The sequence below is a fragment of the Pseudorca crassidens genome, chromosome 3, assembly GCF_039906515.1.
Source record: "Pseudorca crassidens isolate mPseCra1 chromosome 3, mPseCra1.hap1, whole genome shotgun sequence".
NCBI classification, from domain to species: domain Eukaryota; kingdom Metazoa; phylum Chordata; class Mammalia; order Artiodactyla; family Delphinidae; genus Pseudorca; species Pseudorca crassidens.
Window position 1 is genome coordinate 118115358 of NC_090298.1, and position 19111 is coordinate 118134468.

Genomic DNA, 19111 nt, shown 5'->3' on the forward strand with positions numbered 1-19111 from the left:
ATCAGATCTATAAAAGGCTCTTGAAAAATTTTTCTGTGCCTTGCTTCTGCTTCCATGTAACTCCCCCTGGTGACCTTGAAAACCTCCATGGCTTTTGACCTATTTAAACCACAATTGTCTGTTAAAGTCAGGTCCTGGTAGAAGGTTAGATGGATGCCTAAAGAATGAAATGTGTGTGTGTCAGGCTTCACTGAGATCTTTATCAATGACAGGCATGGAGTCTAATACTACACTAAAGGTCATTGTCCAAAACCAATAAAATGTGACATCAAATAAAATGCCATTCAAGTGTCATAAGTAACATTTGTGAAATAGGCCATTGCATGTTTTTACCCCAAATTCTAATGTGCTGTGTTAGTGATGCAGTCATTCAAAGTGTGTATGTGGGCTCTATAAGTGGGAGATTTGGGATGCTGGCTTTATGAAACAACCATCTCATACACTCAAGTCCTAGACCAGTAGTGAATTTTACTTATTGGGTCTGCTGAAAAATTCAGTTAGAAGTAATCTAGTCTGCAATTAACTACTTCTATACTTGTTATACAACATTTTAGTATAACTCAGTACATCAGTTGATTAGTATCAGGAAGTAGTTGATGACAAGGTAATCTTGTTTACTGGGACCTTTTGAGTATTAGGTAAGAGCACATTTTTTCTAGCATAATGTTGTGTTATGTGGTGTTTTGCATATAAAGGTCTGTGCAGTCCTGTGGGAGTATATTTCATACATTCTGAAGTGTTCAGATGTACAATCACTTGGGGGAGAGGATAATGTTACTGACACTCTATGAGGCAGAAATGTGGCTATCAGGTATTTTGAAAAAGAACCCCCCCAACCAAATTTATTAGATGATTAAAAATATTTTTAAACAAAGGGGAGAAATCGTCACTAAATTCAGTGAGCTATTGCAAATAAACTTTCTAGGGACTATTTCCTTCAACCGTCATTACGGGATGTGATAAGTACAGAAGTGGGAACAAGTGCCTCAGTACATAGACCATGCTTAGTGAGTTTGTGTTGCAAAGCAAAATATATTATTCCCCTGTAGTTTTGGAGATTTATGTTGCATTTTGTACCCAGGAAAATAATCGTGCAATGGGAAGGAGAGGGATAGGCTCTTTTCTAAAAGGCTGCATCATTTCTTTAAGTGAGATATTGGAAGTTAAAATCAAGAAATGTTACTATAAAGAAATCACTGAAACTATTTTGGAAGAAGAGAGGTAAGTATAAATTGTGCACTTTTAGGGCTTGCTTGGTGGCACAGTGGTTGAGAGTCCGCCTGCCGATGCAGGGGACACGGGTTCGTGCCGCCGAGCGGCTGGGCCCGTGAGACATGGCCGCTGAGCCTGCGCGTCCGGAGCCTGTGCTCAAAAAAAAATTGTGCCCTTTTAAAAGACAATTTCAGCATTACTGTTGCTCTCTGGAAAAATTGAATTAGGTACCACAACAGTAAGGGAAAAGGCTACGAGGAAAAAAAAGATAAAACCTTATCCAGTATATTGCTAATTAATAAGTATTCACAATTACTATGCTCTGAGATCGTTTAGGCCAAGTCTGTGTTATAGTTATCCTTCTATTACTAGTGCGGATTTGAAAGTCGGGGAATAATTATGTCAGTATATAGATGTTTATATATCAAACCTACCTGATTTACCTAAAAACCTGGAAAGTTGGGATAATGACGTTTCTAATAGTACAAATTAAACGTTATTAAATATACGGACATCTAAAAAAGGTTTTTCAGCTGGGCAGAACGGTTATAATTACTTTAGCTGTTTAAACTTAAGCAGCGGGGGCTGCAGTTTCCTAGTGCGGACTCTGGGCGCCGCTGTTGGCCAAAGTGGAGAGCTTGGTGCTGGCGACCTCCTCGCGCAGACGCAGCGCACTTTCCTAGCTCAGACTCGCTAGCCTTTCCACCGCTTCCTCCTCTGGAGAAGAAGAAACCCTGCCTGACCCCCCACGCCGGAATAAAGCTGTTCGGAGCTCCGGACTACTGCGGCACAGAGATTGTTTGTAATCCGGCGTCTCCAAGCCGGTGAGCAAGCTGAGGGGAGCAAGAGGGATGGGGAGCGGAGCTGGGGAGAGGGGCTGGGCTGAGAGGCGGCCAGTGCTCTTTCCGTTCCTGCTGTCTTTGTTCTGCCTGGCGCTCTCTGAGCAGATCCGCTACAGGATTCCCGAGGAGATGCCAGAGGGCTCGGTGGTGGGGAACCTCGCCAAGGACCTGAGACTCAGTGTCCACGAGTTACCGACTCGAAAACTGCGGGTCAGTTCGGAGAAGCCTTACTTCACTGTGAGCTCGGAGAGCGGGGAGTTACTTGTTAGCAGCAGGCTAGACCGGGAGCAGATATGCGGGAAGAAGCCGGCTTGTGCTCTAGAATTTGAGGCTGTTGCTGAAAATCCATTGAACTTTTATCACGTGAGTGTGGAGATCGAGGATGTTAATGACCACACACCAAAATTCATGCAAAATTCCTTTGAGCTACAAATAAGTGAGTCCACAAAGCCTGGGGCACGATTTATTTTAGGATCTGCCCATGATGCAGATATTGGTACCAACTCACTACAGAATTACCAGCTCAGTCCTGATGATCATTTCTCACTTGTGATTAAAGAGAAATTAGATGGCAGTAAATACCCTGAGCTGGTACTGAAGACACCTTTAGACAGGGAAGAGCAGACGTCCTACCACTTGACATTGATGGCCTTGGATTTCGGGGATCCACCCCTAAGCAGTACCGCACAGATACAAGTCCTAGTGACTGACGCCAACGATAACCCTCCAGTATTCAGCCAAGAACTATACAGGGTGGAGCTTCCAGAAAACGTGCTCCCAGGCACCACTGTGCTTCGAGTTATGGCCACCGACCAAGATGAGGGTGTCAATGCCGAGATCACCTTCTCTTTCACTGAAGCAGGCCAGATTACCCAGTTTGACCTGAATTCTAATACTGGGGAAATTACTCTTCTAAATGCATTAGATTTTGAGGAAGTCAAAGAATATTCCATAGTTTTGGAAGCAAAGGATGGTGGAGGAATGATTGCCCAGTGTACCGTGGAGATAGAAGTCCTAGACATAAATGACAATGTCCCAGAAGTGATATTCCAGTCTCTACCAGATCTTATTATGGAGGACACCAAGCTGGGAACACACATTGCTTTGCTCAAAATCCGTGACAAGGATTCCGGACACAATGGAGAAGTTATTTGTAAATTAGAAGGTGATGTTCCATTTAAAATACTCAATACTTCAAGAAACACGTATAAATTAGTGACAGATGGAGTTCTAGACCGCGAGCAGACCCCTGAGTATAACATCACCATCACAGCCACTGACAGAGGCAAGCCACCCCTCTCCTCCAGCTCAAGCATCACCCTGCACATCGGTGATGTAAACGACAACATGCCAGTTTTCGAACGGGCTTCCTACGTGGTCCACGTAGCAGAGAACAGCCCTCCTGGCACCTCCATCACTCAAGTCCGCGCGCTGGATCCTGACCTGGGGCTCAATGGCCACGTCTCCTATTCCATCGTGGCCAGCGACCTGGAGCCGCGCGCGCTGTCGTCCTACGTGTCCGTGAGCGCACAGAGCGGCGTGGTGTTCGCGCAGCGCGTCTTCGACCACGAGCAGCTGCGCGCCTTCGAGCTGACGCTGCAGGCCCGCGACCACGGCTCGCCCGCACTCAGCGCCAACGTGAGCCTGCGCGTGCTGGTGGGCGACCGCAACGACAACGCGCCCAGGGTGCTGTACCCGGCGCTGGGGCCCGACGGTTCGGCGCTCTTCGACACGGTGCCGCGCGCCGCGCAGCCCGGCTACCTGGTCACCAAGGTGGTGGCGGTGGACGCCGACTCTGGACACAACGCCTGGCTGTCCTACCACGTGCTGCAGGCCAGCGAGCCCGGACTCTTCAGCGTGGGGCTGCGCACGGGCGAGGTGCGCACGGCGCGGGCCCTGGGCGACAGGGACGCGGCCCGCCAGCGCCTGCTGGTTGCTGTGCGTGATGGGGGACAGCCGCCCCTCTCGGCCACCGCCACGCTGCTCCTGGTTTTCGCGGACAGCCTGCAGGAGGCGCTGCCGGACCTCAGTGACCACTCTGAGCCCACTGACCCCCAAGCTGAGCTGCAGTTTTACTTGGTGGTGGCCTTGGCCTTGATCTCGGTGCTCTTCCTCCTGGCAGTGATTCTGGCGGTCGCCCTACACCTTCGACGCTCCTCCAGCCCCGCTGCCTGGGGCTGCTTTCAGCCTGGTGTCTGTGTCAAGTCTGGCCCCGTGGTTCCCCCCAACTACAGTGAAGGAACTTTACCTTATTCCTACAATCTGTGCGTTGCCCATACTGGAAAGACAGAGTTTAATTTTCTAAAATGTAATGAGCAGTTGAGTTCAGGACAAGACATACTTTGCGGTGATTCATCTGGGGCCTTATTTCCACTTTGTAATTCCAGTGAGTCAACCTCCCATCAGGTGAGTTTCCTGTAAGTATAACCTGCTTCTTATGGTCTAGACAGTTCTCCATATTCACAAGCAAATACAGGCGTATCTCTGTTTTATTTCGTTTTGCTTTATTGCGCTTCGCAGATACTGAGTCTTTGTTTTTTCATTGTTGTTGTTGTTGTTTTGCACGTTGAAGGTTTGTGGCAAGCCTGGGTCAAGCAACTCTATTGACACCATTTGTCCAACAGCATTTGCTTACTTCATGTCTTTGTGTCACAGTTTGTGTCACAGTATTTTAAATCTTAAAATATTTCAAACTTTATCATTATAGTTGTCATGGCGATCTATAATCAGTGATCTTTGATATTACTATTGCAAAAAGATTATGTTTGGCTCATTGAAGGCTCCAATGATGGTTAGCATTTTTAAGCAATAAAGTATTTTAAATTAAGGCATGTACATTTTTTTAGATATAATGCTATTGCACACTTAAAACATAACTTTTATATGCACTGGGAAACCAAAAAATTTCTGTGACCTGCTTTATTGTGCTATTCCCTTTATTGTAGTGGTCTGGAACCAAACTCAAGATATTACCAATGTGTGCCTATATACAATTTTTCGATCCAAACATTGTCTTAAGAGTGTAGTAGCCAGTCTAAAAGCTGTCATACCATTCTTCAAGGGAGGTTGAATTCGGAGCAATTATGTGTCTTTCAGTGGTGTCTTACCAGGCTCAGATTTACAAAGCAGTCAAGTTGTGGTTTTATCTACAAGGGAAACATTAGGCAATGTTATAGGGTCTCCCATAAAACTACTGAGATTTTTCCCTAAATTTTTCTTCCACAGCTTAATATATTGTGATTTTTTTTCAGCTTGGATATACTGTAAATGTAAATGTAGGCAGTCATATAAATAAACCTTTAAAGAAAAAATATAAGCTAAAATTAGGTAGTTTTCTTAATTGATTTAACTATAATGGTTTCCATATTAATCTAATATTGTTTCCTATATTTACTTCTCTTTTGTTTCAAAAACTCCTAGAATAACGTCTCTTAACCTGTATTTTTATGTAGATGGGCCTACTGTAATTGTATTCATTGTGCTCTGTGTGTGTGTGTGTGTGTAAAATCATTTTATTTATCAGTAGATTCATTATGTTCACCAGAAGATAAAAGCATGTTCTCCTTACTTGCAGCATAGGTTTTTCAGGATTAATCTGTATTGATGCTCATTCTATAGGCTTCCTCTATCAAAGAAAACACAATGTTTTGGCCTCTGTTATTCCTGTCACACACACTTCTCCTATGTAATTTTTGAAATATCTTTTTTTTTGTAGCCCTAAACTAATATAGCTAGAGGTCTTCTAGTCATTCTACTATCTCTAGGAGAAAAATAGCATGTTGAATTCTTCAAATTTTAGACAAGACTGACAGTCTTATGTGCATACAAGTACATACACAAGATGATAATACATTGTATCGGGCCTTTGCTAGATTTCCCTTAGCAACTGCTTCAGTTAATGGCCACTGTACAAACTGCTGAAGAAAAGAGACATTTATTCTTGCACTGGCACTTTTTGACTCGTTAGTGATAATTTTGTGGTTCTTTTGATCAAAGTGCTAGTTAAGGTAAAATTACCTTTAGATTATATGTATACCTTTAAAAGTTAACTAAGTCGGCTTTAAAATGTAATCATCTCTCACTGGCAGAAGAATAGGACGGAAACTTGCTTTTCATTGTATATTCATTTGTATCTTTCAAGTATTTTCTATTCAAATAGAAAATATATAAAATTTAAATAATCTCTGATAAAACTTCAAAGTAAAAGTACATATCCTAGTAAAACATCACAAAATTAATTTGAAAACATTATTATTAATGTGTAATTAAAATGCCATTTTAAAAAGAATATTAAAAGGCAACAACTCTACAGGAAGCTTACTATAAATATTAATTGTTTTAAACCAAATAAAACAACTTCTGGGTCAGTCATCTCCAATAGGTGTATTTTAGTCTAAAAATGAATTAATTTCCAGTGATAACTATAGTTCTTATTTGATAATAGATGTTGAAGATATTAACAATAAAGCTTAGAGCATAATAAGAAATAAAATTTTATTTTTAACAGAGTAAATATATTCCAGAAATTTGAGTAATTTAATATGACACTAACCCCAAAATCTGATCATTTAATAATACTTTGTAAGACTTTAACCATACTTCATCCCACACTTCTTGGCAATTACTTTTAAAATATGAATTCAGAGATAAATTATTCCAAACTATAAAAAGCAAGTAGTAACTTTTTCCTAAGTAATCTAGCATGCAATATTACAAATCTGAGTGCAGTAACTGCCTAGGACTCTAAGCGCCGCTGTTCACCTACTTGGAGATAAATGCAACCAAAAACCGTCCGGATACTCTGGGCTCCCACCTCACAAAGACCCGCAGATCTCACAAACCAACTGCAGGACTGCAGCAAAATTCCGCCCCTAAATTTGGGAAACTCCAGCTTTCCATAAGATGATCTGCAAAGCAGCAACAAGGTAAAGAAGACATATATGCCCAGTGAAGATTCTGAGTGGATTCCTTAGTGAAAGAACAATGGCCACTCCAAAGAATTACCGAGGACGCGGCGATCTGGTACTGCTGTGCGCGCTCCTGGGCACGCTAGGGGAGATCGGGAGAGGACAGATCCACTACTCCGTGCCTGAAGAGAGCGACAAAGGATACTTCGTGGGGAACATCTCCAAGGACCTGGGGCTGGAGTCACAAGAGCTGGCGCAGCACGGAGTCCACATCGTCTCCAGAGGTAGGAGGCAGCTCTTTGCTTTGAACCCGCGAAGCGGCAGCTTAGTCACCGCGGGCAGGATAGACCGGGAGGAGCTCTGCGCTCAGAGCGCGCGGTGTCTTGTAAATATTAACATCCTGGTTGAGGATAAAGGGAAACTTTGGGGAATAGAAATAGAAATCACTGATATCAACGATAATAATCCGAAGTTCCAGGTCGACAATGTGGAAGTAAAAATTAACGAAATTGCTTTGCCCGGAACACGTTATCCACTCCCAGGGGCTGTTGACCCCGATGTGGGCTTGAATTCCCTGCAGAGCTATCAGCTCAGCCCCAATCACCACTTCTCCCTGGACGTGCAAACTGGAGACGACGGAACTATAAGCCCAGAGCTGGTGCTGGAGAGCGCCCTGGACCGCGAGGAGGAGGCTGCTCACCGTCTGGTCCTCGTCGCCTCCGATGGAGGCGAACCGCGTCGCTCCAGCACAGTGCACATCCGAGTGACAGTGTTGGATACAAACGACAATGCCCCGGTTTTTGCTCAACCGATTTACCGAGTGAAAGTCCCAGAGAACGTGCCCCCGGGCACCCGGCTGCTTACTGTAAGCGCTAGCGACCCGGATGAGGGAACCAACGGAGAAGTGGCTTATAAATTCTGGAAAATTAGTGAAAAACAATCTCCGTTATTCCAGCTTAATGAAAATACTGGCGAAATATCAACAGCAAAGAGTTTAGATTATGAAGAATGTGCATTTTATGACATGGAAATACAGGCTGAAGATGTGGGGGCACTTCTGGGACGGACCAAAGTGCTCATTTCAGTGGAAGATGTCAACGATAACAGACCCGAAGTGACCATTACATCTTTGTTTAGCCCAGTCTTGGAAAATACTCTTCCTGGGACAGTAATTGCCTTCTTGAATGTGCATGACCGAGACTCTGGGAAGAATGGTCAAGTTGTCTGTTACACACGTGATAACTTACCTTTTCAATTAGAAAAATCAATAGATAATTATTATAAATTGGTGATATGGGAATATTTGGACCGAGAAAAGATCTCTATGTATAATATAACAGTGATGGCCTCAGATCTAGGAACCCCACCTCTATCTACTGAAATTCATATTGCCGTGCACGTGGCAGACACCAACGACAATCCACCCATTTTCCCTCATGCCTCCTACTCAGCCGATATCCCGGAGAACAACCCCAGAGGCGCCTCCATCTTCTCTGTGACGGCCCATGACCCTGACAGTGGCAACAATGCCCAGGTCACTTACTCTCTGACCAAAGACACCATCATGGCGACGCCTCTCTCGTCTTATGTCTCCATCAACTCTGACACTGGCGTCCTATATGCGCTGCGCTCCTTTGACTATGAGCAGATCCAAGACTTGCAGCTACTGGTGACAGCCAGTGACAGTGGGGACCCTCCACTCAGCAGCAACGTATCACTGAGCCTGTTCATCCTGGACCAGAACGACAATGTGCCAGAGATCCTGTACCCCATGCTTCCCACCGACGGTTCCACGGGTGTAGAGCTGGCACCCCGCTCTGCAGAGCCCGGCTACCTGGTGACCAAGGTGGTGGCTGTGGACAGAGACTCAGGTCAGAATGCCTGGCTGTCCTACCGCCTGCTCAAGGCCAGCGATCCAGGTCTCTTCACGGTGGGGCTGCACACGGGTGAGGTGCGCACAGCGAGGGCCCTGCTGGACAGAGACGCACTCAAGCAGAGCCTGGTGGTGGCAGTCCAGGACCATGGCCAGCCCCCTCTCTCCGCCACCGTCACACTCACCGTGGCTGTGGCCAGCAGCATCCCAGAAGTCCTTGCCGACCTGGGTAGTATCAGGACCCCCACCAGCTCTGATGATTCAGACCTCACACTGTACTTGGTGGTGGCAGTGGCCGTTGTTTCCTGCATCTTCCTCGCCTTTGTCATTGTGCTGCTGGCTCTCAGACTGTGGCGGTGGCACAAGTCGAGTCTTCTCCAGGCTTCGGGCGTCGGGTTGGCAGGCCTGCCAGCCTCAGGCTTTGTGGGCATGGAGGGAGTACAGGCTTTCCTGAAGACCTATTCCCATGAGGTCTCCCTTACCTCTGATTCGCGGGGGAGTCACGTGATCTTCCCTCATCCCAACTATGCGGACACGCTCATCAGCCAGGAGAGCTGTGAGAAAAAGGATTCCTTGTTAACATCCAGAGATTTTCGTGAATGTAGGGATGAAGCTGCTTCTGTTCAGGTGAGTTCAGTTCTTTGTTTACGTTTATTTCTTAGAGGAATTATATTTTTTATACATTTAAGTTGTGTTTTGAAACATGCATTGTGAAGAAAGTTTAAAAATAATTTTTGAGGTGTACCACAAAGTTCTGGGTTTGTGTTAGTGATACCATAAAATTGAGTTCTAATCAACATAATTGTTTTATCTGCTTTCCAAAGGCTTAGACAAGATTGTTTAAATATGAACTCTTGACCTCTTAAAGCTTTCGGTATTTTACCACAATTATTACTTATTCACTTAAGAAATAGTTACCCAATCACATATGGTCAGTTCGTTTTATATATAGGAATATATGGGTGTGTGTGTATATACACACACATATATGTATACATATAAATTAAAACTTACAAAACATTATTGAGGGGCTTCCCTGGTGGCGCAGTGGTTGAGAGTCCGCCTGCCAATGCAGGGGACACGGGTTCGTGCCCTGGTCCAGGAAGATCCCACATGCCGCGGAGCAGATGGGCCTGTGAGCCATGGCCGCTGAGCCTGCGCGTCTGGAGCCTGTGCTCCGCAACGGGAGAGGCCACAGCAGTGAGATGCCCACATACCGCAAAAAAAAACAACAAAAAAAACCCATTATTGAGGCTTCTAAACCCTTGTATTAGCTTAATAAAAGTAAAATGCATCTCAGAATTTTTAGGATTCTTAGGATTGCAAAGAATCCTAAGAATTCTTTGCTAAAACTAAAACTAGGCTCTTGAAATTTTCTTCACTTTAAACCTCTTTTCTGAGCCCTGCATCTGGATCACTACCGTTCAAACCTTTAATACTTCTTATATTTCAAAACAAACATATTTTAAAGGGTGGTGGTAGATGAGACTGGTCCCTAACACACACACCACTGTTTTTGTGTGTCAGTGGTCACCCAGGACTCATACCAATAGAGACATAGAATCTGAAGCCTAAAATGGTCATTGCCCCCTGCCCCCATCAAATTTGCAATAACATGTCATTTTAAATTGTTGAAAATGACTTTTGTAAAATACAGAAGAACGCGTTTCATTAGAATTCCAATGAGCTGTTTTGATTGTACAGCCATGTGAAATGTGCTGTGTTCTCATGGTTAGAGTTCGAGAGTGTTGGTTTTAAGAACAGAAGTTACATGTACACAAATTCTAAACAAACCAATCAAAAATGATTCAATTAAAAATGATTAAAATTCAATTAAAAATGATTCTGTCTGGACTATATGACTTCCATATCCCTTGTTATAGCATTTAAATAAAACTAACCTCTGATTTGTCATCAGATGAGAGTGGAAATCACAATGAATTATTCATTAGTAATTAAAAGGACATTTCCCAGGGATTGTGCTGTGTTCCTTCCAATTTTGCGTATACAATGGGTAGGAGTTAACTTCATATTTTCTGTAGTGTTTGGGTGTACAGTCACTTGAGGAGACAACTATTTTGTTGACACTTTGCAAATTTAAAAAGTGTGTGGAAAGTTGCCCCAATACTCTTGCTCAAAGCATTCACTAATTGCAAAATTTTTTAAACAAATGGAGTAAAATAATTAGAACAGGTGTCACTACATTCAGTGAATTTATGTAAATACATTTACCATGAGCTCAATTCCTCCAATTCTGAAGCCATTACTTTAGCATAACAGAAGTACATAGATAAGGAGCTAATGCATTCTATTAGAGTATCCCTTTGTGACTTTGTATTGAAGGATAGACTAACATTTCAATACATTTTAAGGATGAATTTATATGTGATATTGGGTATGACATAAGCCAGTTAATTTTGAGATATGAGGTAGGAGGTACAGTTAATAATATCCTGGCTACATCATAGGGACAGTTTTTTTTAATGAATACTTCTTGAGATAGAAGAGTAAAAAGAAATTATTTTGTAAAGAGAGTGTTGAGATGATCAGAAGGAGATGTTTGAGGATTGGTACAAAATTACACAATTTTACAAAATAGTTTTCAACAGTATTGATTTCTCTAATATATGTGATATGAAATAGCATTGAGTATGTAGAAATGTTGGGGATAAACATAGGAATCAGTGAAAGAAGCTTAAAATTTTTTTATATATCATAGCTAATAAACAGAAACGATTCGTGAAATTAGCAGACAATAAACTTTCTGAGGGCAAGACCTGTGTCTTATTCTTTGTTATATGGCCACTGACAAGGACAGTACTTAGCACAAAGCAAAAGTTCAATGTATGTTTGTAGAATGGTGAAATAAATGGACCAATATATGTAAGTTTGTATACAGGCCCAACATGATATTTCTAATAATTTGGAAACAAGAGAAAAGATACCTTAAGGAAGTCTTGATAATTTAAGGTATTAAATATATTAACATAAAAATATGGCATATTAAATTAGGCACACGGTTATAATTATTTTAGCTGTTTAAACTTAAGCAGCGGGGGCTGCAGTTTCCTAGTGCGGACTCTGGGCGCCGCTGTTGGCCAAAGTGGAGAGCTTGGTGCTGGCGACCTCCTCGCGCAGACGCAGCGCACTTTCCCATCTCAGACTCGCTAGCCTTTCCACCGCTTCCTCCTCTGGAGAAGAAGAAACCCTGCCTGACCCCCCACGCCGGAATAAAGCTGTTCGGAGCTCCGGACTACTGCGGCACAGAGATTGTTTGTAATCCGGTGTCTCCAAGCCGGTGAGCAAGCTGAGGGGAGCAAGAGGGATGGGGAGCGGAGCTGGGGAGAGGGGCTGGGCTGAGAGGCGGCCAGTGCTCTTTCCGTTCCTGCTGTCTTTGTTCTGCCTGGCGCTCTCTGAGCAGATCCGCTACAGGATTCCCGAGGAGATGCCAGAGGGCTCGGTGGTGGGGAACCTCGCCAAGGACCTGAGACTCAGTGTCCACGAGTTACCGACTCGAAAACTGCGGGTCAGTTCGGAGAAGCCTTACTTCACTGTGAGCTCGGAGAGCGGGGAGTTACTTGTTAGCAGCAGGCTAGACCGGGAGCAGATATGCGGGAAGAAGCCGGCTTGTGCTCTAGAATTTGAGGCTGTTGCTGAAAATCCATTGAACTTTTATCACGTGAGTGTGGAGATCGAGGATGTTAATGACCACACACCAAAATTCATGCAAAATTCCTCTGAGCTACAAATAAGTGAGTCTACGCTGCCAGGCACGCGATTTATATTAGAAGTCGCGGAAGATGCAGATATTGGCTTGAACTCTCTGCAGACTTATGAACTCTCTCTTAGCCCTAGTTTCTCGTTGATAAATAAGGAGAAACAAGATGGTAGTAAATACCCGGAACTGGTATTGGAGAAACCCTTAGATCGGGAACAACAGGGTTATCATCGTTTAGTCTTGACGGCCTCAGACCGTGGAGATCCACCCCTAAATGGCACTACTGAGCTCCGGATCCAGGTCACTGATGCCAATGATAACCCCCCGGTATTTAGCCAGGACGTATATCGAGTCAGCCTTGGAGAAAACGTGCCCCCAGGCACTACTGTGTTGCAGGTGTCAGCCACCGACCAGGACGAGGGCGTCAACTCAGAAATCACTTATTCCTTCTACAGGACCGGGCAAGTCTTCGGTCTGAATTCAAAGAATGGGGAAATTACAACTCTAAACACACTGGATTTTGAAGAAATCAAGGAATATTCTATCGTGGTGGAAGGGAGGGATGGCGGAGGACTGGTTGCACAATGTACAGTTGAAATTAACATTCAAGATGAAAATGACAATAGGCCAGATGTTACGTTTCATTCCCTAGTCGAAATGATTCTGGAAAACGCAGTGCCGGGAACGCTAATTGCTTTGATCAAAATACATGACAGAGATTCCGGGGAGAATGGGGAGGTTAATTGCCGATTAGAGGGTGAAGTACCTTTTCAGATAATCTCTTCGTCCAAAAATTCATACAAGTTGGTAACAGACGGGACCTTGGACCGAGAACAGACACCGGAGTACAATGTCACCATCACAGCCACCGACAAGGGCAAGCCGCCCCTGTCCACCAGCACAACTGTCACCTTGCATATTACTGACGTCAACGACAACGCTCCTGTTTTCCACCAGACCTCCTACGTGGTCCACGTGGCCGAGAACAACCCGCCTGGAGCCTCCATCGCCCAAGTTAGCGCTTCAGATCCAGACTTGGGGCCCAACGGCCACATCTCCTACTCCATCGTGGCCAGCGACTTGGAGCCGCGCGCGCTGTCGTCCTACGTGTCCGTGAGCGCACAGAGCGGCGTGGTGTTCGCGCAGCGCGCCTTCGACCACGAGCAGCTGCGCGCCTTCGAGCTGACGCTGCAGGCCCGCGACCACGGCTCGCCCGCGCTCAGCGCCAACGTGAGCCTGCGCGTGCTGGTGGGCGACCGCAACGACAACGCGCCCAGGGTGCTGTACCCGGCGCTGGGGTCCGACGGCTCGGCGCTCTTCGACACGGTGCCGCGCACCGCGCAGCCCGGCTACCTGGTCACCAAGGTGGTGGCGGTGGACGCCGACTCTGGACACAACGCCTGGCTGTCCTACCACGTGCTGCAGGCCAGCGAGCCCGGACTTTTCAGCGTGGGGCTGCGCACGGGCGAGGTGCGCACTGCGCGGGCCCTGGGCGACAGGGACGCGGCCCGCCAGCGCCTGCTGGTTGCTGTGCGCGATGGGGGACAGCCGCCCCTCTCGGCCACCGCCACGCTGCTCCTGGTTTTCGCGGACAGCCTGCAGGAGGCGCTGCCGGACCTCAGTGACCACTCTGAGCCCACTGACCCCCAAGCTGAGCTGCAGTTTTACTTGGTGGTGGCCTTGGCCTTGATCTCGGTGCTCTTCCTCCTCGCGGTGATTCTGGCGGTCGCCCTACACCTTCGACACTCCTTCAGCCCCGCTGCGTGGGGCTGCTTTCAGCCTGGTGTCTGTGTCAAGTCTGGCCCCGTGGTTCCCCCCAACTACAGTGAAGGAACTTTACCTTATTCCTACAATCTGTGTGTTGCCCATACTGGAAAGACAGAGTTTAATTTTCTAAAATGTAATGAGCAGTTGGGTTCAGGACAAGACATACTTTGTGGTGATTCATCTGGGGCCTTATTTCCACTTTGTAATTCCAGTGAGTCAACTTCCCATCCTGAAACTCTAACAGCGGTGAGTTCCATTTAAGTGTCTACTCCTTTTCATCATCTTCACCATTTTGTTTATTCATATGAAAATATATTTTTAATCTTGTAGTTGTGTTAGGAGTATTATAGCTCATCAGAAAGCTGTATATCCAATCATCATGGGGAACGGTGATTTGGGTAAGCATGTGACATAAAATAGAGTTATGTTACTCAGTTCGGAGTTACAAAGAAGAGAGAGTATGCTCTTTGCTTTGCCGCAAAATTCTTTTGCCGATTTCTTATCTTTTTTCTAAGCTAATGAAATTTACCCATTGATTTTTCTCATTCTTTAACATATTTTAATGTTTATTATATATAAGTAAACATCAGATTTAAAGTAGGCAATCAATTCATTCTTTAAAGCAAAAAGAGTACTACTAGGTATCTTCTTTCACTGATTTCATTGGTACAGTTTCCATCCCTTTCTTATATTTATTCCTCATGTCTAGTTCCTTAAGTCTACCTATTTATGAGTCTTTGAAGTCCTTAAAATTTTAAGAAAAATTACTGTGTGTTGTGTGTGTGTGGAGAGAACGACTCAGTGAATTCATCAGAAAGTCGAAGTCATTATCTAAGTTCCTTCAAGTTTTCTTGAATACGAAATTCTCTTCTTCTTTATAGTTAACAGAAGGAGATACTCGGTAAAAGAAAAGGAAATGTTGTTGCCTCCATAATGTGCTGTCATTCCCAACCTATATTTTTTGAAGAAGAAAGGGGGGAAGGTCACTGGATTTGTTTTATTACTTGGAGCCCTAAACATTAGTGACTGGAGGTTTTCTCATCCTTCTTCTAACTGTAGGAGGGAAGGAGAATTCTGAATTTTCCATTTTAAAGGCAAAACCTACTAATTTCAAGCACATACAAAGATGCCGTTACATAAGTATCAGTCTTTTTGCTAGGAACTGCTTCAGTAAATAGTTTCTCTACAAATTGCTGAAAGAAATTTCTTATTGTGGTACTTACTTTTTGTGGTAATAATTCATTCTACATCTTGTGTTCTTTTCCCCACATTATTACATAAGTTTAGATGACCCTTATAATATGAGGCTTATAATTAAATTAAAATTGCATAATTTCTTGATGGAAGAATTGAAATGGAAACTTACTTTTCAATGTATGTTCATCTGAATCTTCCAGATGCCATAGGCTGTGCATGCACTATGAATTCACACAGAAAACTAAATATTAAAAAAATTGTGATAGCATAAAAGTTTAACAATCATAACTATGTAAAATTTAAAAACCCAATCCATTTAAAGTTTAGCAATATTAGGTGATAAAATCTAGTACCATTGCCTAATTAAATTTTTGTGAAGAAAATCTTAAGGAGACCTTACTCCAGGAATTTCACTATGAAAATGAATTAGGCTTATAAAATAGCTTCAAGATGAATAATCCTTATATTCATTCAATATTATTATGTACTATACATATATAAGCATACATATAAAATTAAGAAAAATATGGATGTATTTCCAAAGAGGATTGCACATTCTAATTACTTCAGAAAATAATGACCTATAGAAAGTATTTGAAACATTATAAAAAAGGAAATTTGAATAATTTACATATCTAGAGAGAGAGAACAGAATTCTAGCAAAAATAAGAGTTAAGTTTGTTTGATACCAAAGTGACATTTAATAGAATTTCACTCCACTTCATTTCCAACTAAAATATCCACAAATGGTAACTGAATTTGAAATATGAACGCACTACACAATTAGAGAAATCTAAAATCATTATCGTTAGAGAGTAGTGTTTTCTTTTTCAGTCATCTATAACAGAAGTACTGCATATCTCAGTACTTGAGTGGGTGGGTGTAGTAACGGCTTAGGACTCTGAGCGCCGCTGTTCACCAACTCTAAGAAAAGCTCAGTCAGCGCTCCGTCTGGATATTAGGATCTGCAACTACACAAAGCCGCTCGGATCCCACAAACCGACTCCGGGGCTGCAACATAACTCAGCCTCTTAGCCTGAGGCACTACGGGTTTCTCCTGAGGGAAAAGATCACCATAATCTGCAGGAGGAAAACAGAACCTAAGGAATCAGCGTTCACAGAAATTATTCTGAAAAAAATCTTTAGTGAAGCAACAATGGCCGCTCCAACGAATCGCCTGCACCACAGAAGACTGGCCCTGTTGTGCCTTTTCCTGGGGAGGCTGTGGGAGACCGGGGCTAGCCAGATCCGCTATTCGGTACCTGAAGAGACAGAAGAAGGCTATATCGTGGGGAATATCTCCAAGGACCTGGGGCTGGAGCTCCGCGAGCTGGCGGAGCGGGGAGTCCGCATCGTCTCCAGAGGTAGGACGCAGCTCTTTGCTCTGAACCCGCGAAGCGGCAGCTTGGTCACCGCGGGCAGGATAGACCGGGAGGAGCTCTGCGCTCAGAGCGCGCGGTGTCTGGTGAACTTTAAAGTCCTGGTTGAAGACAGGGTGCAGCTTCACGGAATAGAAATAGAAGTAACTGATATCAACGATAATAATCCGAAATTCCAGGTCGAAAATCTGGAAGTAAAAATTAACGAAATTGCTTTGCCCGGAACACGTTATCCACTCCCAGGGGCTGTTGACCCCGATGTGGGCTTGAATTCCCTGCAGAGCTATCAGCTCAGCCCCAATCACCACTTCTCCCTGGACGTGCAAACTGGAGACGACGGAACTATAAGCCCAGAGCTGGTGCTGGAGAGCGCCCTGGACCGCGAGGAGGAGGCTGCTCACCGTCTGGTCCTCGTCGCCTCCGATGGAGGCGAACCGCGTCGCTCCAGCACAGTGCACATCCGAGTGACAGTGTTGGATACAAACGACAATGCCCCGGTTTTTGCTCAACAGATTTACCGAGTGAAAGTCCCAGAGAACGTGCCCCCGGGCACCCGGCTGCTTACTGTAAGCGCTAGCGACCCGGATGAGGGGACCAACGGAGAAGTGGCTTATAAATTCTGGAAAATTAGTGAAAAACAATCTCCGTTATTCCAGCTTAATGAAAATACTGGCGAAATATCAACAGCAAAGAGTTTAGATTATGAAGAATGTGCATTTTATGACATGGAAATACAGGCTGAAGATGGTGGGGCATTGAAGGATCGGACCAAAGTGCTCATTTCAGTGGAAGATGTCAATGACAATAGACCCGAAGTGACCATTACATCTTTATTTAGTCCAGTGAGGGAAGATGCTCCCCAAGGAACAGTAATCGTTCTTTTCAATGCACATGACCGAGACTCTGGGAAGAATGGCCAAGTTGTTTGTTCCATCAAGGAGATTCTACCTTTTCAATTAGAAAAGTCAGTAGAAGATTATTATAGGTTGTTGACAGTCCGAAATCTTGACCGAGAAAAAACCTCTGAATATAACATCACAGTGACCGCAACAGACAGAGGAACACCATCCCTGTCCACGGAAATTCACATCACCCTACACGTGGTCGACGTCAACGACAATCCACCCTCCTTCTCTCAAACCTCCTATTCAGTCTATCTCCCTGAGAACAACCTTAGAGGCACCTCCATCTTCTCGGTGACAGCCCACGACCCCGACAGCAATGAGAACGCTCGGGTTGTTTACTCCTTAGCCGAAGACACCATCCAAGGGACACCTCTCTCCTCCTATGTCTCCATCAACTCCAACACTGGTGTGCTATACGCACTGCGCTCCTTCGACTACGAGCAATTTCGCGATCTTCAAATGCAGGTGAGGGCAAGCGACAGCGGGGACCCACCTCTCAGCAGCAACGTGTCACTGAGCTTGTTTGTGCTGGACCAGAACGACAATGTGCCAGAAATCCTGTACCCCATGCTTCCCACCGACGGTTCCACGGGTGTAGAGCTGGCACCCCGCTCCGCAGAGCCCGGCTACCTGGTGACCAAGGTGGTGGCTGTGGACAGAGACTCAGGCCAGAACGCCTGGCTGTCCTACCGCCTCCTCAAGGCCAGCGAGCCGGGGCTCTTCACGGTGGGGCTGCACACGGGCGAGGTGCGCACAGCGAGGGCCCTGCTGGACAGAGACGCGCTCAAGCAGAGCCTGGTGGTGGCGGTCCAGGACCATGGCCAGCCCCCTCTCTCTGCCACCGTTTCCCTCACCGTGGCCGTGGCTGACAGCATCCCCGACGTCCTCGCTGAACTAGGCAGCCTTGAGTCTCCCGCCAGCCCTGACGACTCAGGCCTCACTCTCTACCTGGTGGTGGCGGTGGCCACGGTCTCCTGTGTCTTCCTCGCCTTTGTCATTGTGCTGCTGGCGCTCAGGCTGAGGCGCTGGCACACGTCGCATCTGCTCCGGGCTTCAGGAGGCGGGTTAGCGGGTGTGCCTACGTCTCACTTTGTGGGCATAGACGGGGTGCGAGCTTTCCTGCAGACCTATTCCCACGAGGTCTCGCTCACAGCGGACTCGAGGAGGAGTCACGTGATCTTCCCGCAGCCCAACTACGCGGACACGCTCATCAGCCAGGAGAGCTGTGAGAAAAGCGAGCCTTTGTGCGCTTCAGATGATGCCAGGTTTCCTATAGAAGACACCCCTTTGGTTCCAGTGAGTTCAATTTTT

The 19111-nt window shown here is 45.3% G+C and overlaps 1 protein-coding gene across 14 annotated transcripts in view; it reads left to right on the forward strand.

The window, feature by feature from the left end:
- LOC137221796 (protocadherin gamma-C4) overlaps positions 1-19111 on the forward strand; it is a 169302-nt gene that overhangs the window by 46978 nt on the left and 103213 nt on the right. Inside the window, exons 1-2 of one of the 14 annotated variants that reach the window (XM_067732046.1) lie at positions 10093-14565; positions 15201-16677. The exons of 7 other annotated variants lie outside the window; for them this stretch is intronic. In XM_067732046.1, coding sequence (XP_067588147.1) covers positions 12160-14565; positions 15201-15224 — 2430 coding nt within the window. In that variant the 5' untranslated portion in view covers positions 10093-12159 and the 3' untranslated portion in view covers positions 15225-16677. Of the gene's footprint in view, positions 1-1381; positions 4476-6717; positions 9462-10092; positions 14566-15200; positions 19097-19111 lie in introns of those variants that run through there. 6 more of the 14 variants (XR_010942145.1, XM_067732038.1, XM_067732036.1 and 3 more) reach the window with 6 other exon arrangements.